Source organism: Anoplopoma fimbria, chromosome 22 (genome assembly GCF_027596085.1).
Source record: "Anoplopoma fimbria isolate UVic2021 breed Golden Eagle Sablefish chromosome 22, Afim_UVic_2022, whole genome shotgun sequence".
Lineage (NCBI taxonomy): Eukaryota > Metazoa > Chordata > Actinopteri > Perciformes > Anoplopomatidae > Anoplopoma > Anoplopoma fimbria.
The window spans coordinates 12,673,118-12,696,401 of NC_072470.1; the positions used below are offsets into that span (position 1 = coordinate 12,673,118).

At 41.3% G+C, this 23,284-nt stretch overlaps 2 protein-coding genes across 3 annotated transcripts in view; both read right to left on the minus strand.

Annotated features, from left to right (window-relative positions):
* Positions 1–7,761, minus strand: part of mdka (midkine a) — a 21,526-nt gene extending 13,765 nt beyond the window's left edge. The window contains exon 1 of the mRNA XM_054624156.1: positions 7,709–7,761. The gene's annotated coding sequence lies outside the window, so the exon portion shown is untranslated. The remainder of the gene's footprint in view (positions 1–7,708) is intronic.
* LOC129111982 (diacylglycerol kinase zeta-like) overlaps positions 3,074–23,284 on the minus strand; it is a 54,264-nt gene continuing 34,053 nt past the window's right edge. For both annotated transcript variants that reach the window (XM_054624154.1, XM_054624153.1), the window contains 12 exons: positions 21,403–21,469; positions 20,267–20,307; positions 19,525–19,667; positions 17,829–17,915; positions 14,439–14,507; positions 14,283–14,339; positions 12,844–12,893; positions 9,602–9,645; positions 9,136–9,256; positions 8,156–8,192; positions 7,709–7,808; positions 3,074–5,100 (listed from right to left, as the gene is read on the minus strand). In XM_054624154.1, the coding sequence (XP_054480129.1) occupies positions 4,984–5,100; positions 7,709–7,808; positions 8,156–8,192; positions 9,136–9,256; positions 9,602–9,645; positions 12,844–12,893; positions 14,283–14,339; positions 14,439–14,507; positions 17,829–17,915; positions 19,525–19,667; positions 20,267–20,307; positions 21,403–21,469 (933 nt within the window). In that variant the 3' untranslated portion in view covers positions 3,074–4,983. The remainder of the gene's footprint in view (positions 5,101–7,708; positions 7,809–8,155; positions 8,193–9,135; positions 9,257–9,601; positions 9,646–12,843; positions 12,894–14,282; positions 14,340–14,438; positions 14,508–17,828; positions 17,916–19,524; positions 19,668–20,266; positions 20,308–21,402; positions 21,470–23,284) is intronic.

Below are 23,284 nucleotides of genomic sequence, written 5' to 3' on the forward strand. Positions count from 1 at the left end.
CGTCTCTCGCTTTCATCTTATACCCATAATGTGGAGTCGATCTTGATGAAAAAGAGACCAGAAGGCAAGAGCAGCAGCAGCAGAGAGCATCGCCATGTTATTGATGGAAATGTATCAGAGAAAGCTTTGATGGAATTTAAACAAGCCAAGAGACAAATATTTAGATACATATATCTAAAAGAACAACAAAGAAGGAAAACTATGTGACATAAGTCAAGATTATTTCACAAACTGACAATACACCAAATTTTACAGAACGAGCTACTGTAGATGTCCCACGCCGCATGGGAGATAATAGAGTTTGATTACGCTTTGTAAAGGAGCATAAGTGCAGTTGGCAGCGTGTCACGCTCCGGATCAAAGACACCAAAATAAGCTGAGAACTGAAGCTTTCATTATTCATGAGGCATTAGCTCGCACTTGTCAATGGGATAAATGAATAGAGATTTCACAGGAATGAATGGAGCGGCATGCGTTCTATTGCTGCTTCCCTCACTGAACCTGAACCTCAAACCAAAGGCATTTCATCACTAATATCTACATCAAATCTATGTTCAAATGCTCTGCCACAGCCAAAGTTAGAATATGCTGTATTTCTCTTTTATTCTCGCAATATTGTATTGTCTTATACTTATTGTCATTACTGTAGTGAGAGGACATCACATCAGGAAGCAGCATCGAAGGCCTTAAAAGAACAGATGTATTGATCATTTAAAGCTTAAAGTGTAGCTTGGTCTTTATTATTGGGGGTGAATAGCAGTAGCTTTGTTTGGACTTTAGATGGAGAAACATGAATATCCTTTTTTTCCCCCATTTTAAACAAAATGACACATCTATGACATTTGTGATTCAATTAAAATGTTGACAATATTGTTTGGTGTAATGTATTAGTAAGAACTGATTCAAGAGCATTTATTGAATTAAAGTTAATATTGTTGTCTGATGATTGCAGGAAATTGGCCGGTAATGGCTACAGTGCTGTTGGCAGCGTTCTCGGACCAATTTCTTTCAATAATTGTCTGCATTAGTACACAGAAACATGGGGAAACAGGGCCCAGAAAGTAGGTTAGCCTACTAGCATATAAGCAATCATATAACCCTGGCCAACCCAGTCACATTAGCATAATGCTAACCCTGGAGAAACCAATTAATAGTAGCAAAACGGCTAGCCCAGTACCATTAACACAAAGGCTGACCCTGGCTAACCCATTAGTTGTAGCAAGAAGGCTAACCCAGTAACGTTAGCATAAAGATTAACCCAGTAACGTTAGCATAAAGATTAACCCAGTAACGTTAGCATAAAGATTAACCCAGTAACGTTAGCATAAAGATTAACCCAGTAACGTTAGCATAAAGATTAACCCATAAAGATTAACCAGTAAGATTAACCCATAAAGGTTAATAAAGATTAACCCAGTAACGTTAGCATAAAGATTAACCCAGATTAACCCAGTAACGTTAGCATAAAGATTAACCCAGATTAACCCAGTAACGTTAGCATAAAGGTTAACCCAGATTAACCCAGTACGTTAGCATAAAGTTAGTTAGCATAAAGGTTAACCCAGATTAACCCAGTAACGTTAGCATAAAGGTTAACCCAGATTAACCCAGTAACGTTAGCATAAAGATTAACCCAGATTAACCCAGTAACGTTAGCATAAAGATTAACCCAGATTAACCCAGTAACGTTAGCATAAAGATTAACCCAGATTAACGTTAGCATAAAGATTAACCCAGATTAACCCAGTAACGTTAGCATAAAGATTAACCCAGATTAACCCAGTAACGTTAGCATAAAGGCGGCGCTCTCAGATAGAAGACTCTGGGTGCAGCACCTTTTTTATTTTATTTTTGCTTTCTCCTCATTGGGAACAAGTGAAAACAAGATGTTGGTCTTCAGGAAAGACACTATGTGGACACAGGCCCTTCATTTTGAATTTTTGGAATATTCTTTGTACACCAACCCTTTAAGAGCAGGAAGAGTCACCAAACATTTGGAACCGTAACTAAAGCTGGATGGTTTTAGATGTTTTAGACTTTAAAGACAAGAAGCATTTGAACCCCCGTGGACTATTGATATGCTTTGTTCAGTGGGATCATCATTAGGTATATATATATACCTGACCCAGACAAGCTGCAAGGGATTGTGGGGCTTAAGTTCTTCTCACCGTGAATTGCCCACAGTGTTATACCTTACCCAGGATGGGAAGATACGATACACACATATAGATTTATTTGTATTAAGACTAATGCACAAACATAGTGGCAAATGGAAAATATCAAGATATATGGACCTCATTAGGGCATAAATAATACTAACCCTAATTAGTCTCTGCAACCAAATCCAAAGCAATCAATAAAATAATCCATGCATATCAAATGTCTATTGCAGTGTATGGCAATACACATTATTGTTACTTTCTGATCAAATAAATACTCCTGCAGCCCTTCACATCCTCTAAAAATGACATACTAACAATGGCGCTCCACGTTTTTCTCTGCATAGCAACATCCAATAATGCTTCTTTGCTACGTGAAACGAGCCCGATAATCCCCCCGCACTGCTGACACACTGTTTAAATCAGGGGAAAAACTTAAGAGACACGGCCAGTGACTCAGAGGTTTGGCTCCATGGACAACACTTCTTGGAAAAAACATCTGCGATCGCTGTAAGACGATACCTTGATGACCAGTGTAGGAGATTCATTTAGAAAACTGAAACAAACCACTGTATTTTGAGGTCTATATGCAGAGTGTTTAAGTGTTTAAGTAGTGCTTGGCATACAGTGAGGTTAAATCAGACATTGAGACATATGAATTAACAATAATCAGTATTTAAATAGCAAAAACGACCAAAATTTCAAAAAGACCTTGTACTGTATGCAACGTATCCTCATACAAGGGTTCGTATGAAATCCTCTCCAGGATAGCCATTTTTTTCCGTTCGTTACATGCATACAGGCTTTTCAAAATAAAATACCTTCTTCAATGGAAACTACTTAGTTTGGTTTATGCAAAAGATCTGACAAATAAATGCCATATCTATAAAACAGACAAAAGAAACGCGTTCAAGTTCGCAAATAAACTTTCTTCTTTTATTGTCTTCATATTAATCTCATAAACAAATCATACAAATGCCAAAGAACTTCAATCAACAAATGCAGGAATAGAAAGACAGAAAAAGATAAGAGAATTCAAACGTTTAAATTTAAAAAAAAAAAAAAGCTGCTATACATCACTGCGATACAGTACATGCAAGAATTTACTGTCAATGCAACGCTAAACTGAAGACCTTTCAAATGCTAAAATCACAGCACAGGCAGGAGATAAACTGACGTGATTGGGAGACTCCAGTCTTTTTGGTTTACAGATTATTCCAGCAGTGGCTGTGCTGAATCAGAGTTCTTTCTAATAATTTACTGTACAAAATACACAAATCCTCAAAAGACTTGTTGCACAGAAACTTTCTCTCCTCAAATATGCCCGAAGATGGGTTGTGCATTAGTCCGTTACTCCATCCCATAACTAGGAGAGGGTTCACACAGAGCAGAGGTCTGAACGGGTCAAGACTTCTTCATTGTCAAAGCTCTTTGGTAGACTTAAGTCATAAAGGAAGTTGTGCCATTAAATGGAATGCAAACAAAAGACATTTATGAGAAAATGCATCTCTTGAAGAAAATATCCTTATCAGTTATAAAGAGAATGTACAGAGAGACTAGCAGAGACACCAGGCTTTGCGTGTGCATCCATGTCCAATGTTCTGATCGTATTCAGCATCGAACGTTCCAATTGAAGCACGAGAAACCCGGTTCCTCGTCTCCATGGAGAGAGGATCCTTACAGATCTTGTCCCTGATTTTGTTGAGTTGGTGTCCAGATTTTTCCGGCGCATCGTGTAGATCCAGGTTTGTCAACTTCTCAGCCTCTAACGTTTGGCACAACCAATCTATAATAATCCATAATACATGATTTGAGACTGGATTTTACTAAAACAATCTTAACAAAATATGAACATTTCATTTTATTTTATTTTTTTCTTAAAGTACGCGCACACACACCCATTTGATCTAACTTGACAGAACGTATCTGTGGAAATAAAAAGTCACATAAGTGGAAATAAAAGTCCAATCCTTCAGGGCAGGCACCAGAAAATACATCACTTTGATTATTTGTCCAACATATAAATAATAATGATTCTCTAGAATATGTTGATAAAAGTCAACTTATTACAGCATGTACACTAATATTGATGAAGTGGTATGGCTGAGGTAAGACCAACCAAAACAGGTTCCCACCATAAATGAGGGTGATGTTTGTGATCACAGAGCTTCACAGGCTAAGGGACGGTAAAGAAACGATCTCTCTACGACTACTGGATGGCAATGAAACCTGATACTGATGTGATTTCCCCGACCCCCTGACCTTAACACATTAATGCAAACATGTTAAACCTTTCGCTCCATGACAAGGCATTACGAAAAAGTGTTAACTGTAGATATTCAAATACCGAACTCCAAAATCTCGACCTTTCACACACAAAATATTCCATAATCTCAAAGACATTTTGGTCAGGTGTGTAATGCACTTTGTAGCCATAGTGACTGGGCCTTAAAACTTTAGTCTTCTTAGATTTTAACTCCATGGTTGTACGACATTTATTACATTTCCTGAGTATGTTCAACCATGACATGAAGAGTTTTGGACAACGAAGAAGAAGTCCCAACAAGAGGTCTCCTCTAGGTAGCTGTTCAAAGTCCGGCAGAAGATTCTGATCATCCCAAAACTGTTTTCCAGACTTCACCAACACTTGTTCCTCTCAAAAATGAAAGGACTTCATGAGCATCTCATAATCTTAGGACCTTCCAACCCTCATCTTTGTGTCAAATGCAAAGAACTGGTATGTTTGTACCGGTCCTCCCGTCAGACCGGCCCTCAGGAGCCGCTGTGAGGATGAGGAAGGAGAACGCGGAAGAGCTCAACGCTTTCAGACGGCCGTCTCCTGGTCCTCTCTCTGGATCATCTGGTAATGCTGCCTGTTCTCCAGATAAGCCGCCAGTTCAGAGTCGTTGGCCTTCTCCGCCCGGTTCTTAGGAGTCTCGCCCTGATTAGACACACGAAGATTTACACGTTCACAGATTCATTCCACCGCTCTCGCCTTTCTGTTCTTCGGTTAAACATTTAAAGATCTCACAATGAGCGTTCAGTCATGGAAGTGGAAAGCTGGTTCCTATTTTAGCTTCCGATGTCTTTTCTCACGGCACAGTAAGATAAGTCGTTACCTCGGACCTCTGGTACCGTAAAACTCTTAACAACATACCAACAACGTTTGCACTGTGATGAACACGGGGCTTAAGAGTCCCGTTAAAGAACTAAAAGGGCGTTTGCTAGAGGCTTACCCCCCTCTGTGCCGGAGACAATGTGGCGTTTCATTAGGGGCCCCCTCTACGACTGAGAAGTGCTGCTGTTAAAGCAACATTGTCTCCGACTAATACAAATGAGATAATGAGAAACAACGGAATTCAAAATGGAGTAAACAAAACGTGTCCTTGAGAGGACGCCCGCTCGCTCACACACACACACACACACACACACACACACACACACACACACACACACACACACACACACACACACACACACAAACACACATTCTACTGTAAGTGGTCGCTGAATCACTTCCAGAGTTTAGAACAGACGCTAATTAGTTGAGTCCAGTGTGTGTGTGTGTGTGTGTGTGTCTTTGGGAGGGAGAGAGAGAGAGAAAGACATGCAGATAAAGCGAAAAGAGAGAGAGAGAGAGAGAGAGAGACCTTTCGTGTTGAGTGCAGAGATGTGGAGATAAAACAGAGTACTTTCGAGATGTCTAAATCATAGCGTTCTCTTCTCGAGTCGTTCGTCTCTCTTTCCATTCATTGCACTCTCACTCCCCTCTCTCTCTCTCTCTCTCTCTCTCTCTCTCTCTCTGTATCTAGGTCATTGCTGAGTCCAGCCAGTTAGGAGCTTTATCTGCACTGTTGAAACCTCCATGGAAAAATGAACAATGAACAAGAATCGAAAGAAGATGCATATATGAGGCCAACACACACACATACACAAAAAAAAAGTCAGTGACCTGGCCATCGCGAGCAATTCTAAATCCATTTACATTGATATCGAGTTGGCCCCCCCTCCCGTTGTACCCTTGACAGCCGCCACTCTTCTGGGAAGACGTTCTGGAGCGATTCTGTGGGAATTTGTGTCCAATCAGCCAAAAGAAAACGTGTGAGGTCTGGGGCACTGATGTTGGATGAAGAAGGCCTCAACGGTGTGAAATGCGTTTGACCAAACTTGTCTACCATTTCTTCATGGGTCATGCTGGAGCTGCAAAAGGTCTTGGTGGAAGTTGGAAGTGCCCAACTGGCTAAAGTTTCTTGGTTTCCCCTTCACTGGAACTCGGGAGAAACCCTAAAAAAAACAGCCCAGACCTCCTCCACCAGTCTTTATAGTAGGCACTATGCATGCCGGCAGGTATCTTTTTCCTTGCATCCGCCCAAAACCCAGATTCCCAGCAGATGGTAATGGAAAATGGAAAATGGACTGCACTTTTCTAGCCTTCCCACCACTCAAAGCACTTTAAAACTACATTTCATTCAACCATTCATAAACTGATGACAGGGACTACCATGTAAGGGCCCAGCTAGCTCATCCGGACCCTCACTGACCATTCATACCCATTCCTGTGGGGGCAATCTGGGGTTAAGTGTCTTGCCCAAGGACACATTCACATGCATCTCTGGAGATGGAGGAGGTTACGTTGGCTCTCCATGGAGAGGTCAGCTTAGGAAGTCGAGGCACCAGATCAACCATCAAGGGAGCGAGCAGATGCCCGAGGTGCAGATAGTTAACTTACATAGTTATGTTTTGTAGTAGTACATTTGTGTTGATTCCAGACGTCCTTGGTTTTTAATTTTTATTTGAAAGGGGGCTAGTTTGAGTCTAGTTGTCTTGTTTTTTTTGGTAGATTCATCCAAGTTGAAGGCCGTCCTGTTCTGTTTTGAGAACTGGGTTAAAGTTTAGAAGGAACCAACTCTGACAGCCTGTGGAAAATGTTGATTCCTAAATATTTAATACTACCAGTGCGCAGAGAAATGAGGCAATTAGCAGGAGAATAGTGGATTTAGACCATTCTTAAAGACGTTTAAGACTATGGAAGAAATGATTCACATTTACTTGGAAACCCTAATAAAAGTTCTGAGGGTCCTGACCCGCAGAGATCACGTTATAATGGCTTCCTAGCACATTCCATGCACTCTGTGAATGTGTCTTCTTCATTGTCTAGATCTACAAAACTGTTCATTGGATTTAGAATCCACATGGACCAGTCAGGCTCAATTCCAAATACTATACTTCTGGGCTATCAATGTAAGATATGGGAGAACATGGTTACTACGTCTGAAGAAATAGAGCAACCAAGCTCGTAACTCCTTGCTCCGGACTATTTCGTACAAAGTGTGCTACAACAGAAAGATCATCCAATTTAAAGTGCTTAATTGGAGTTATGTCCAAATGCAAAGAACCATGTCTAAATAGTTAGCTAAACTGCTAAAAGAAAGTCTATTTTGGGTTCAACCAATGAACTTCAGCACTCTGACTTGTCCTCCTTTGAAAAGAGATGAATTATTCAGGCTTTCGCAACATACAGTCCACGTGTTTGTGTGTACTGAACCTACCTGGAGGTCCGTTTTCATCAGCGAGGCTCCTGCTTCTACCAGATAGTGGCAGATGGTCCTGTGACACAGCGATGCAGCTCGATGAAGAACCGTCTCCCCACTGGTGGCCAGAGACAGAGAGGTGGGAGCATGAGATGTCAGCGACTCTCACCGTCTTCTGAGAGTCCAGCACCTTTGATGGTCAGGTGGGCCCTACGGCTTTTGTTTGGTGCCTTATATTTATTCTCTTTAACATTCGGTACACTTGTTAGGTTGCCCAGAGAGACAGACCAGAGCCCAGTGGAACAACATCAAAGATGGTGCTGCAGCAACAGGTCAAAACTTTTGAGTGTAAACTACAGTAAACTACAACTTGAATATCAGCATTTTACTCATTTGTTTGTATAAACTTTCATATTTAAATAGTTGAATGGTTTAGGGGATAAAAGTACCCATGACTTTACTTACTGTAGTTTTTCTGTGACATCTATCAGGTCACTAGGAGCTGGAAAACAGACAGTTGAAAAGATTAACTGTCCAAACAGACCATTGCATAATTTCAATGTTGTTGTTTTTTTATGAATGGAATGAATTAATTCCTTACAACAGTGGCAACTGATGATCATGAGATGGTGACAAATAATACTTTAACTAAAAAAAGATATCATGTTGTTGAAATGTTCATCCCTACCTACTGTAACAACTGATTGATACTGTATATAAATATATATAAAAATATACATAAACAAATATATATAAATATAAATAAAAAATATATATATAAATATAAATATATAAAAATATAAATATATAATAAAAATATATATATATAAAAATATATATAAAAATATAAAAATATATAAAACTGATTGATACTGTATATAAAATATATAAAAATATATAAAAAAATATATATAAAATAATATAATATAAAATAATATATATATATATAAAAATATATATATATAAAAAAATATATATAAAAATATAAATATATATAAAAAAATATACAGTACCAGTCAAAAGTTTGGACACACCTTCTCATTCAATGGTTTTTCTTTATTTTTTCTACATTGTAGATTAATATTGAAGACATCCAAACTATGAAGGAACACATATGGAATTATGTGGTAAACAAACAAATGCTCAACAAACCAGAATATGTTTTATATTTTAGATTCTTCAAAGTAGTCGAATGAGAAGGTGTGTCCAAACTTTTGACTGGTACTGTATATATATATATTAAAAAAAATATATTAAAAAAAATAATATATATATATATATATAGATGATATACATGTGATGTGCATTAAGTAACTGTTAATAAAACACCATGTTTTACTCTGACATCTCCCATGGAGGTCTAGAAGCCTGGGCGTATTAGAATTACATCACAATCTTCATTGAATGAAATCTAGTGACAACATCTGGCTGTATGCTACAGTTACCATTGTCGAGGATGTAGCGGACCGTCTCTTTGCTTCCTGTGGCGACGGCGTGGTGCAGCAGACTGCAGCCGGATAGGTCCAGCACCGTGAGGTCCGCCCCCTTCAGGTGCAGCTCCTGCAGCTTTTTGGGGAAACGGGTGTTAAATGAGCCTTAAACGGGAAAATAAGATGGAATATGTAGCAACATTTTTGATTGAATACTACAATAAATAAGAGAAGAACTTAATGCTGTGCTAGTTGGAAACCAAAACAGTAAAAACAAACATTTACATGGATCCAGATGTTTCCATACGTGACAGCAAACACCACTCTTTACTCTAATCAAATTATATTATTTGCAATTAATGGTGATCAATGGTACTCATCACAGGCAGGGATTATACGATGTTCTTCCTTGATTGATTGATTGATTGATTGATTGATTGATTGATTGATTGATTGATTGGCTAATGAACCTGTCACTCACCTTCTTGCTGTCCTTGTTCTTCACACACTCGATCAACTCAATCTCTGGCATCATGACAGAGAGAGAGAGAGAGACAGAGAGAAAAAGAGAGAGAGAGTAAACCAGGTTATTTCACAGGATTCTATAAATCTCATACAGTATTCAGTAACCTGATCTCCGTGTGTCACTGAGGAACCTTCCCACGCTCATGGATTTCTCTTAGGGTAGTCGGGGGTGCTACATGACAGTGTTTCTGTATTTGTGTTTTGTTCTGTGGACTGGGGGATCCAGTTGGGAAAAGGAGATGCCGGATACTTCCGTGCACCAGTCAGGACTCCGCCGGGCCGACGGTCGGTGTCTTTTTTAGTCGCCGTCAATCCTCTTCTGCCAAACTGCACCCACAACAGTTTCGATGCAGCACGCAGCTGAGATCTGTAGCGTTAAAGTGTAACTTCCCACCCCAAAAAAAATGCTGAAAAAGCGGGCAAGGGGCTGTGTGTGCATAAACGTTCTATTTTTGGATCCATTTCACGACACAGATTAGTCCCGACCGGGCCACGTTTATGTCGTTGGCCACGTTTATGTTGTTGGCCACGTTTATGTTGTTGGCCACGTTTATGTTGTTGGCCACGTTTATGTCGTTGGCCACGTTTATGTCGTTGGCCACATTTCTATCAACGACGGATGTGTACCGTATGTGTTTAACTGTGGGGCCTCACCAGAAGGGCATATTGTGATGTTCAATATTCATTAGCGAACTAAAATGGCAAACATAGCATTAGAATTAGAGAAAGACGATAAAAGTTTCCTTATCAAAGACCACTTCCAACACACGCGACGTGGCATGTTAATGTCATTAGTGACTGTGTGCCGCTGAAGCCAGGCCGACATACGAGATGAATGTTTATTAGGTTGACCTCAATACTCGCTTTCCCTCCTCTCTCTCTCTCTCTGAATAGCCGAGTCCTAATCCAGTTATGTTAGGCTTAGTGTGAGTGTGTGTAGGGGGGAGAGAGAGAGGGAGAGAGAGAGAGAGAGCAGACTTCAAACTTCTCTTAAGAGCTTTTGCTGCTGCAAGATAAATCAAAAACAACACACAGGCCACAAAACCCAACACACACTCTGAACGTAGGAATTAAATGGTTTCAGCCCAGGGAAAGAATTAAGAAAACCAGATAAAGTGAGAGCCAATCGGAAGAGGAAGAGGAGGAGAGGAGGAGGAAGAGAGGAGAGGAGGAAGAGGACAGGAATGAGAGAGGAGAGGAGGTTTATAAAACTATAGAGGCTATGCAAAGACCTCCCCCTCCCCCCCCCCTCTCACATACTCATAAATTGGGCACATCTTCTCCTCCAACACACACACACACACACACACACACACACACACACACACACACACACACACACACACACACACACACACACACACACACACACACACACACACACACACACACACACAGCTCTCATTGGGGTCAGACAGGTTGACTGCATCAAACTGAGAGTTCAATGGAGCAAGTGACGTGTGTGTGTGTGTGTGTGTGTGTGTGTGTGTGTGTGTGTGTGTGTGTGTGTGTGTGTGTGTGTGTGTGTGTGTCTGCATTATAAACAGGAGATGCATGTTGGACATAAAGAAAAAGGCAGACTGATTTTTAAAATGACTTAATCTACGTCTTCATAAAAACTGCGGCGGTCTGAGGTCGTCCACGTCAACGTCAACGTCAACGCGGCGTTCAGGTACAGTCAGGGAAGAAGCTGTGTTCAGACTGAGAATAGAGCTGAGGCAAAACATGCAGCTCTACTATTCATTTCAATGGCAACCATGAATTGGAGCAAGACATATATATCGTATTTATTTACCTGTAGTACCACAAATGACACATCTGACAAGCCAAGACTCTCCCAGGCATTACAGATAATGAGTAACCTGGATCTGAACCGATTATATGGTAGGTATATCTGACAGAAATGACTGACTATATAATAACCCAGAATTATCCTTTAAAGATGTCAATCTATGTATGTGCATTACATAAATCCTCTCAACATGCCTCTTTCATAAACTACAGCCCTACTGGAGATAATATTACTTTTGCAAAAAAAACTGATTTTCAAAAACACTTTATCTGACAGGGTTGTGTTCAGCCCCCGAATGTGAAAACGCCAAAACAGGAATCAAACCCCACAAACCAAGAAAGAAAACCAAAGTGAACCAGATCATGAAGTGGAAACATGCCAGTTCCCAAAGAGAATAAAACCAGTGAGGCTGACAAAAAGAAGACAGCTCAGGCTCCAACACACCTAACTCCCAGAATGCAAAGTGAGCGCGAGGAGACGGCGGTTGAGAAAAATATGTGTCAGAGAAAGACAAACAGTCTGTCTGGAGACTGAAGCTGTCTCGTTTCTCACTTCCCCGTGTCCTGTAGGTAGTGATGCTCCATCTTAAGACAGAACTGAACCTTGTAGCTGACGGGTATATATACAGCGGGTAAGATAAGTGTTGAACACGGCACCATTTTTCTCAGTAAATATATTTCTAAAGGTGCTATTGACATGAGATTCTCACCAGAGATAATCCATACATACAAAGAAAACCAAACAAATAAATTCAGAATTAAGTTAGTAATCCAGGGAAAAAGTATTGAACACGCTTACTGAAATGTATTTACAAAGAAAACCAAATTTTGTTTGTTAATAAATTCAGAAATTAAGTTATGTTTACCAAACCGATCTGAAATGAACAAGTTATTTTTCCCTGTGTCATTCCATTTTATTACACATAACTTAATTTCTGCACTTATTTGTTTGGTTTTCTTTATATGTATGGATTACTTGGGTTGTTACCGACATCTGGTGAAAAGTTCATGTCAATAGCACCTTTAGAAATATATTTACTGAGAAAAATGATGACGTGTCCAATACTTATTTCCAATACTCTGTCATTGTTTCAGAAGCCAGATGTCGGTAACAACCCAAGTAATCCATACAAAGAAAGAAAACCAAACAAATATGTTCAGAAATTAAGTTATGTGTAATAAAATGGAATGACACAGGGAAAAAGTATTGGTTTGGTAAACATAACTTAATTTCTGAATTTATTTGTTTGCTTTTCTTTGTATGTGTGGATTACTTGGGTTGTTACCGACATCTGGTGAAAATTTCATGTCAATAGCACCTTTAGAAATATATTTACTGAGAAAAATGGTGACGTGTTCAATACTTATTTTACCCGCTGTATATGTGTGTGTTTGTGTGTGTTTTACCTTTTTCTCTCTCCCGCTCCGCCTCACTTGTCTTTTGGCTCTTTTCCTGTCTGAACAACGAGACAGAAGTGTTTCAGTTCGCGCTACGTTTACAGACATTTAGAATTCTCACTTTGAAAACACACACACACAATCACGCACAGCCACAAACAAGCCTCGTCTTTTATCTATCAAGTGCGATATAATGATGTGTATATATTCATTGTTATGCGCCAGAACTGCAAGGCCCAAACCTACTGTTTCCTCTACGCTGTGTGTGTTGAGGTGCGTTCAGGGTTTCAGAGTGGACGAAAACTAAAAAAAAAACGGAATTTTGCCTTCTCAAAAAGTTTGCTTTCCTCAGCAGCTCATTGATTTTTACTGACGTTCAGCTGTAGGTTGTTCTCTGAGCTCCACTCTGAAGATTCTTCATTTCCTCTCTACACGGAGTCTCATTGTTGTTAATGAATGTATCCTCCTACTTACAAGTCTTGAGTGCATCATCGCCTGATAAATCCTATTCCTCTGTGCCATAGGCCTACATGGTGAAACTCATTAGTGAGCCAGAAGTCAGAGAGTCTGGAGAGGTGTTAGCTTTGGTTCTTTCCATTGGGAGGTGGATTCACAGCTACATGTTTCCACCACATGCTCTAAATACCACACCCTGACCAATGGGCATTTAGCAATGTAATTAAAAAACAGCCTGGATCTGAAATGCCCAAATGTGAGATGATAAACAGACGGAACCCAAGAAAAACAACTCTGTATGATTAGTTTATATATCTGGCAACCTGTTTAGCGGGCCGATATTTAACTGATTTACATTATTTGACTTGTAAGTCATTTCAGGATTATATTTAGCTATCATAACTTTGATATGTATAATCATATTTGATCATTTTGAATAATTCCCTGCTCTTAGAACAACTGATGCTGGAACTAAATACACAACCAGCCAGACCTGACACACACACACACACACACACACACACACACACACACACACACACACACACACACACACACACACACACACACACACACACACACACACACACACACACACACACACACACACACACAGGTCTGTTCAGCGCACACTCTTTTTGTCAGTGCATAGTGCTTTAATGAGCAGAGTACCAGTATGTTTTAATGAGCAGAGATGAATGACAATATTACAAGAACTATGAATGAACACACTCAAACCATGCTGAAACCACATCACCCCCTCTGGTTGCAGCTCCCTAACCCCCCCCCCGACCTTTAACCTCACCGTTTCATACGCATTTGTACGCGGCGGTATTGATCCGTACTGAGAAAAACCTTCTACAAAGCACAGACAGCAGACACTGTGTGTGATCAAACATTCTTTAAGATCATTTCGGTGATATACTGACGATGTGTTGATTTATATATATATATATGACAGTTGAAATATGTGGTTTTGTACAGGGACTGACCTCAGTTTTGGTTTGAAATCGGCGGCGGTGGTGTTGGAGCGATGGATGCAGCCCGCCCTGCAACACACAAAGCATAAAATCCAACACGATGACACCTTAAGGTGGGATTCATTTGACGTATTAAGATAACGCACTTCACAGGGCGAGTGTACCAACCTGCTGAGTTTGCTGGCCACAGGTGTTTCACCAGCGCCGTCACTGTTCACTCGCTGCCTCTGGGAAGAACTACGGAAGAACACAGGGAACAAAGTCACTGAACAAACTCCATGTTCAGAACATCCGCCGAGGCCTCCAGACGGCCGCAGGCACGCAAAGAGAAGGGAGAAGGGATCCATGCGCTCTGTTATTTCTTTGGAAACGTTCATATTCTTTTCTAAAAAAGAATTATTTCCCCCCCAACCATATTCTTTATACATGTCTAGCAACTCTAAAATGTTCATATAATGCACTTCAGAGATCAAATGATGACTGAAAACACTCCCGTGTGTTCGCTAGTGATGCCTGCCTGCCTGCCTGGAGATAACCTGTCCTGGTGTCCTCTGGAGATAACCTGTCCTGGTGTCCTCTGGAGATAACGTGGACTTCTTCAAAAGGTCTCTTTTGAGTAGATCTCTGGGGGTTGGAGTCTAGTGTCACTCCTGTGTTTGTTCGGCAGGATGAAGGAGGAGGTGGTGGTTGACTTCACCACACCTATTTTCTATCCAGGGGGGGCGGAGTTGAAAACTGTTCAGGACTACAAGTACCTGGGAGACTACAATTGGACAACATCTACCCCATGGGGAAGAGAGTGAGAGCGGGGAGATTTGGTCTAATTGCACTCTTTATATATTTGCACTCTTCGCTACTTTGTTCTGCATAGATAAACTTCTTACTTATCTTATCTTATCTTACTACGAGACCGGAGATCGCACTTTGCGTCCCGTCTCCTACCGACAGCCAGTGTTTCTTTTAACCATGAGCGCCATCTTTGCCTCGCCATTGGTCAGCTGGGGCGATCTGGTGCTGAACTATCCATCAGAACCTACAGCAGGACTACTGTTAACCCTTAGAATCAACCACCAATCTGGCTTGACTAGCAACCTTCACATGGTCTTCATCAGCAGACTGAGTTTGAACTGCAGATGTCCAAATGTTCCACGACTCTGAGCCTCTCCGGGCCTTTGTCATCCACGTTTAGATTGACAGGAGGCAACAAAAGCAATCTCATCTCAAGGTCCACCTCTTATTGTATACTATGTGATCTCTTTTTTTTCCATTAATACATAACAAAAGGGATACACATTTTTACTGTCGTTGGTGATAAATGCAGTGCGACAACGACAAACACTTGTAAAGTTCATTTGTTCAGTCTGGGTTCCTCTGTGTTTGTGCTGAAAACATCAGTTAACACACTGAATGTAAAAACTAACATGTGAATGCGGGGGGGGGAAGAATCTCCCAGAAATAGCCCAATTCACTAAGTTTTTCTATCCTGAAATAAACCTGGCTAACATTTCCGAGAGCCCCGATTGTGTCTGATTTTTTAACTGATGGAGTGTAAACTGAAGCCATCGGCTCAAAAATCATTTCCAAAAAAAAAAAAAAAAAAAAAAAAAACACAAACTGTTTGGGGTGTAGGCGTCTTTCAGTGTGTTTGTCAGAGAGACAGAAGGATAGAGAGCAGAGAGGAGAGAGAGGTAATTATGGTGGGAGGAATATGGTTCACCTCTGGCCCTGCGTGGGCACAGCGCTCACACTGTTGTGTGTGTGTGTGTGTGTGTGTGTGTGTGTGTGTGTGTGTGTGTGTGTGTGTGTGTGTGTGTGTGTCTAAGCACAGCGGATCGCCGTGACTCCCGGTGCTCCGACATGCGTTTTCCTCTCCACATCCACTGTTTTTCTGACTCCAGAACCCATCTCTCCCTCACTCTGCCCCTGCCTCTCGGTCTCATCTCTCCTCCTCGTCCTCCCACTCGGTGCACTCAGCATTGCAAATCAGCCCGCCAAACACACACACGCACGCACGCACGCACTCACAACACGTGCGTGCGCACTCACACGTAGCCAAAGGGAAGTGTTGTCAGGATCAGCAGGTACTCGCATTGTAACCGGTTCCTTTATTTATTCCTCTCTTTTTTCTATTCCGTGCGCTAATCTCCGTACGTTCACATCTCGTACCCACGGAGCAGCTGAAATGTGATGTTCCTATACATATCTTTATTTGTAATGTTTATAATCAAAGCGTTCATGGCATGAACAAAAAAAATAATGATTAAAACTCTTAAATCAAACAGCCTTTTTTACACTCGGGGGTCAATTAACTTTAGTGACGCCACATGCCCACATGTAGATATTTGGACCAATAACTTCCACTCATTAGTAGCATGGCACAAAAGAGAGCACTGATCCTAATGAGTTAACACATCACAGCATGTGAACAGGAAGAGGGAAGGTCAGATTCAAAGCTGTTGAAGTGCTGACTTTCTGCTTTAAATCGGAATCATTTTCAGACACGTTGATTTTTGCCACGCAAACAATGAGCGTAGCATTGCCGCGGAGTTAAGCCCTGTTTTCATTGGAGCCCACATGTCTTTACTTTTGGTATATCCGGATGAATGGTAGCTAAACCACGAGATGAATGTAGTTCTAGTACAGTCTGGCGATTGTATTCTGGTGACATAACTCGTCTAGGTGAGGTATTTGTTATCAATTCATAAGAAAAATGTCGATATATGAGCTGCAGATTTACTTTAAGTGTGTATTTGTGAACCGTCTTTAAAGATGCGTGTCTTTAGTAGGAACCAACGGGCTTTGTGAGACACCCGCACGTTGTTGGAATGGATTCGTTGACAATAAGAAGAATATAGAATAACATCAGAAACCGTCTCTTCTCTCACTGAATCGATTTTTTCTTTTTTTTTTCTCCGTACGACCTTCTCGTTCTGAAAGAGAGCGTTCGAATCAGACACCTGCTCTAACGGAGTCCTGTAGGTGAGAATGTAATCTGTGTGAGTGTGCGTGTAAATATGGTTGAAAAGGATTTCATATGGAGCGCACACACACACACACACACACACACACACACACAGAGCAAATAGTAACACTTGGCTGTTTCTCGACGGAAAAGAAACGGAAGATCGAAAATATTATTCATGTATTTATACACACCCACACAGATAAATACACACATGTGCTTCGGAATTATGCAGTTCCACTTCATGCAGGCTTTGCCCTCAACAGGCTCTATAGGCTTGACAACTCAAACTGTGAAGCATCTCGATGACATTTGCATACACTCAACCAACGAGTGTGAGCCGAGAACCTTCCCACAGCGGCAGCTATTTACTGGACACGGGCATGTAACAGAAAAAAATCACTGAAACACAACATGTTATGCTTCTACATATCTGTTTTATGTGGTTTTTTTAAGCAATTATACAGAGAAAAGTTCCATTCTAACTGGGTGTAAAGCCACTGCAGCGGTGTCTTCTGGTTGAACAATGACGTTACGCACCAACACACAGTCAGCAGTGAAAACCTTGGTCGTGTAGTGTAGGTTTGTGTTTTTACCTGGAAGCAGAGGATGAAGCTGAAGTGGAGGAAGAAGCAACGGGGTAGACAAAGACTTGGTTGGAGGTCTGATCAGAGGGGCTTTCACTAAAGATCACCAAAGAAGAAGACAGTAGTAAACATGGCGTACAGCATGTACATGGTTATGTAAACAGCTGTAGATGATGTGTTCGGGTTTATCTAGACCCAACAAAGACCCTGAGGAGCTGCTCATATCGGATTGAGACATATGGACCAAACTTTTTTCAAACCTTATTTGGGCCAACGCCACCAAGAACTGACCCAGAAACCAATAATGTTATATGGTGGTTACATGTGGGGTCCACTAACAAACTAAAAGCTCCCAAAAATTCGGAGAACCACCCAAGAAATTGGACAATACCAATTTATACCCAATACAGCAATTTATACCCAATACACCAATTTATACCCAATACAGCAATTTATACCCAATACACCAATTTATACCCTATACCCAATACACCAATTTATACCCAATACACCAATTTATACCCAATACACCAATTTATACCCAATACACCAATTTATACCCAATACACCAATTTATACCCAATACACCAATTTATACCCAATACACCAATTTATACCCAATACACCAATTTATACCCTATACCCAATACACCAATTTATACCCTATACCCAATACACCAATTTATACCCAATACAGCAATTTATACCCAATACAGCAATGTATACCCAATACACCAATTTATACCCAATACACCAATACACCAATTTATACCCAATACACCAATTTATACCCAATACACCAATTTATACCCAATACACCAATTAAACCCAATACACCAATTTATACCCAATACACCAATTTATACCCAATACACCAATTTATACCCAATACACCAATTTATACCCAATACACCAATTTATACCCAATACACCAATTTATACCCAATACACCAATTTATACCCAATACAGCAATTAAACCCAATACACCAATTTATACCCAATACACCAATCAATCTGGCCCAACCCAATCATCTCAACACAAGGGGATCAAATATTGGAACCAAACCACCGAATCACAAAGTAGATCAGAATTCTATTTGACCCTTAACAGAGAATCTAGAAGTCTACAGACAGCTCTGACAGCGTGCAGCCTGAGTGGACGAAGCCTGAGATTACCCAGAGGACACGGCGAGTTCACCTTGTCAAAGAAAGGTGGACACAGAATCTCACTTCTTACTGTACTCTGAGAAATACGAGGAGAGTATCAGTGCACGAGCCGCTCTAGTTCCTGAGACACCAAAGCCCTAAGCTCTGTCTTAAAAAGCACTGACTTTGTACTCTGTGGGAGGCTACGTTTGTGCCGGTGTGTTCCTACAGAAGACAGATCAAACTACCAACCAGGAAGTTTGATTCCTACGCGCGACATTAAGCCGTTTGTACTTCTTTGAGGCAGGACTGCTGCCTGGATGCTGCACTAGGCCTTTGCAAAAGTAATCAGGAGCACATTTAGTGCAGCCAAACTCTGCTTTTTTTTCTCTTCTTGCCGCAAGCTTTGAAAGGGGTTCATTTCAAAGCTTTCATCTCATTGAAATGAATGAGGAACCCTTTATTTCTGGACCCCAGGCTCTGATGAGCGAGGTTAAGGTTGAGGTTCAACCTGTGGCGACACTGACAGCGCCAGTGTGGTGGTGGTGACCGACCTACCTGCTGTTTACCAGGCTGGAGGCGGGGTTAACCAGGTCCGGCATGGCCGAGGGGGAGGTGCCTACTGTCGTCGTGACAACCAGTTCAGGGTCCAGGATGAAGATCTCTTCTTGGGAGATTTCTGATACGTAGTTGAGATGTTCCTGGAAAAACATGAAAGGGGGGGGTTGTTAGCGGTTCTATTTTTTGATGATCTCATCAAACTGCTCCCTCAGTCACACTGAAACCAGAGAACGTTGGAGATGTGAACGTGGATTAGATGTGAAGAAGACCAGCAGCCTGCCTCCGACTGTGAAACTCTCAGCTGAATATTAAAAAGAAACACCAACCAGATGCTCACGATGCCTTCACTACCTAAACCACGGCCATAATGAAGCAGCTGGCTGGAAAAAAACACAGTTCTGTTCAGGCTCAGGAAACACTGGACATCTGCTTCCACTGCTTCAGCGCTAATTTGAGGCTCGAGAGCCAGCAGAGAAAACTATTGGGCCTTGTTCTTCAAGGGCGTCATTTCCACTGGGGACTCTTTTTCAGAATTGCGTTTTTTTGGCCTCCCTCTCTTTCACACTTTCCCCATTGAACAGCGTCCAAAATCCAGCGTGGAGAAGCTCCGAGGCTGCGGGCTGGTCTATCCTCTGGGAGGCAGCTTGCTCTGGCCCTACACTGCAGAAACCACTCCTCTGCTTTAATCCATCTGTTTCATATTTACAGCTGATTTCACGCCCAAGAAGCTTGAACTTACCTGCGCTCGGTCTATCCTGTAGAAACGGTCGGCTGTCGTAGCTTAAGAGACAAAAGAGAAACGCATCGGAGAATGATTAATAAGTCACTGTCCCTTATGAATAACACAAAAGAAACACAAGGGAGGAGAGAAAAGGCTAAAGGCTTCAGTACGGTGCAAATGAAGGTGGTGGATCCAATATGTTCATAACCTGCTTATTTTAAATATTTGATTGTGACAGCTTAGATACTGGCAGATCGTGAGGGAAATGGTAAATGGACTGTACTTGTATAAAACACCTTTCTGGTCTTCTGACCACTCAAAGTGCTTTTTTGACACTACATGTCATCATTTAACCCATTCATACACTGAGAAAAAGGCTAATATTGAGAGAAATGTTCCTTTAATTAATCCACACGTACACATTTCATCCATATTCTTCACTTTCCCCCCTTATCTCACTTTTTCCAACTAGCTGCTCTGTATCTTTGTTTGTTCTCTGCTAAATTCCACCAGGACTCTACCCTACCAGAGGTGTGTGTGTGTGCGTGTATAAAATTATTTCTTCTCTGTGATATTTTTGGTACGCCGCCGCTTTACGTGTGATATTAATATTCATGGCGTTCACCAATAAACATGCATTTCATTAAAGAAAATAAAACCAGAAATCAAACAACTGCCACTCAACAAGTTGGGGAATAGCTGTGTTACTGCCTAACAATGCACCATTTCAGAGGGCTTGATGTGAAATGATACCGTTTCCTCTCTTAGGGGACCCTGAACCTTTTGGATCAGGACCAGATCACTATTGTTGGAGAGCAAGAAGTTAGCTATGTGCATTAATGGGACGTGGATGCATACGGATGGAGAGGAAGAGGGGGAGTGGAAGGGGAGGAGCTTAATGTGGCCTCGGAAAGTCAGCATAACTCTCTCAGTGGTTTAACCGTGGGAGATGTGGATCTGAAAGTTTCTATTCCGTCTTTTCCAGTGTAGTACAGCGATTACTACAGCGCAAACCAAGCTCTCTCATTATTTGCAGTGATGCTATTTTTGTCTGTAATGTATGCAATGTTCGTGGTACCAGTAGGGAGTGCAGGTGGTGGGAAAACTGATCAAGGAGAAGAGAGAAGAGAACTGTCAAAGCGATGTATACTTACAGTCTAGGAAACACCACTTTGGAGATAATCTCTGCGAGGAAACACTCTTTGGCTTGGCTGCCTCCTCCTGAATGACAAACGGACGAAAGAATTCAGATTTCAGAGCAGGAGAAACCATCTTCTGAGCTGAGGAACCAACGAGAGCAGGAAACAAGGACTGGAGGGCGGCCCAGAAGGTTTGGCTTCTTTGTGGGGTCAACAACTGATCCTTCACGGTTTTCCCCGAAAATACTAAAAGACATATTTTGTGACCAAAACCAATCAATTCTGCCAAAGCTTCTCTATTTGCCCTCGTCGTATATCAAACACGATGACTGTAACAAGCAGACAAATGACAGCAGGAAGCTACTGAACTGTACAATTGCATAAATCATAGCCCAATGGCAACTGCCCTGAAACAAGGCACGGAAATTGCACAACAGAAAGCAGGAACTTTGACCACCAACCACATCATATTTGGATTAATAAACCATCAGATTTAGAATGTCTGACAACATAAGAGAATTGTGTCTGCGACCGGTGGAGATTAATCCACACCTTCATATCAACTCCTCCTCATTACAGAAACTTTTTGCTATCACTCAGATCTTTTTTTCCCCCCATCCAGTCCCCAATTAGCTCAGAATGCCGCAGCAAGATTTCGAACAAGATCAAAAAAAAAAAAAAAAAAAAAAAACCAGACAGCATATTACTGAGATTCCTGGCTCCCTGCTAGCTGTAGACCGAAGCTTCAAAAACTTCTTCTTTGTTTACACGCCACTAAATGGTCTAAACCCTGCTTCTATCTGTGGACTCCTGCCCCCCCCGTACCCAGCCAGACTACCTAAGATCCTCCCACCAAAGACTCCCGTCTGTCCACAGATCAAAGACTAGTTGTTGGTGGTGGAGCTTCACTGATGTCTACCGAGTCTGTCCTGTGGTGCATGCTGCATGTTCTTTATATGCTGTGAAACACTCCCTTCATATATCGTCATGTTCAGTTTTAATGCAGCGGTTTCAAAATAAACTTCTAACATAGGTCAACTTGGTTTTAAGGTTGTATTTTTAGGTTTGGCAAAAAGGTTGTGGTTTTGGGGTAAAAAAAGAAAGTATGTTTGTTATGTAACTGCCTGGGACATGGACAGCAGGCTCCTGGGTGAAAGTCCTGAGTCTGTTGTCCTCCAGAGGGATTCTGGTGCTCTTAAGAACTACCACTTTCATCCACAGGGATCATAAAAAAAATCAGAGAGAACGAGTACATTTTGGGATAATTGTCAACATTCATCGATCTCAATCTTCCTCTAAATGTACAGGAGAGAAATATCACTGCGTCATCTGATGTTTAAGCTTCTCCAACTAAGCTAAACTCAAGACATTCAACGGTATTTTTCTTTTTGGAATCAGCTTCTGAAATGCTCTGAGAAACAGGTAGCTGATAAGTTAACTGTGCATCACATTCCATGCATCAAGAAAGTAAAGTTGTTTTCCCCTTCATACTGCGAGGCTGTGACAGAAAGGCTGGCTGAAGTAAACACTCCTACTCTCCCTCTCTGCGTGTGTCTGTACTTATCTAATCCTGCTGTCGACTTCGGCAGCAGTCTCGAGCAGAAAAAAAAAAAAAAAAAAAAAAAAAAAAACGCCGGCGGGGCTCTTACAGCAAACCTACAAACGCCGAATCAAAAGCTGAACACGTCTGACTGAATGACTCCTCTGTTCAACTTCTTTCTTCTCCGTTCGCTCCTGTTTGTCTTCTTTCACATAAAGGTGGAGTTCTGTGTCAGATTTAGAAGCCTTGTAAGAGCCGTTTGTCTCTCCGGGTAACCGCGGTGAGATGCAACGCTCTTCTTCTCAAATGTTCACTAACAGTGGAAGACACATGATATATATATATATTATACATGTG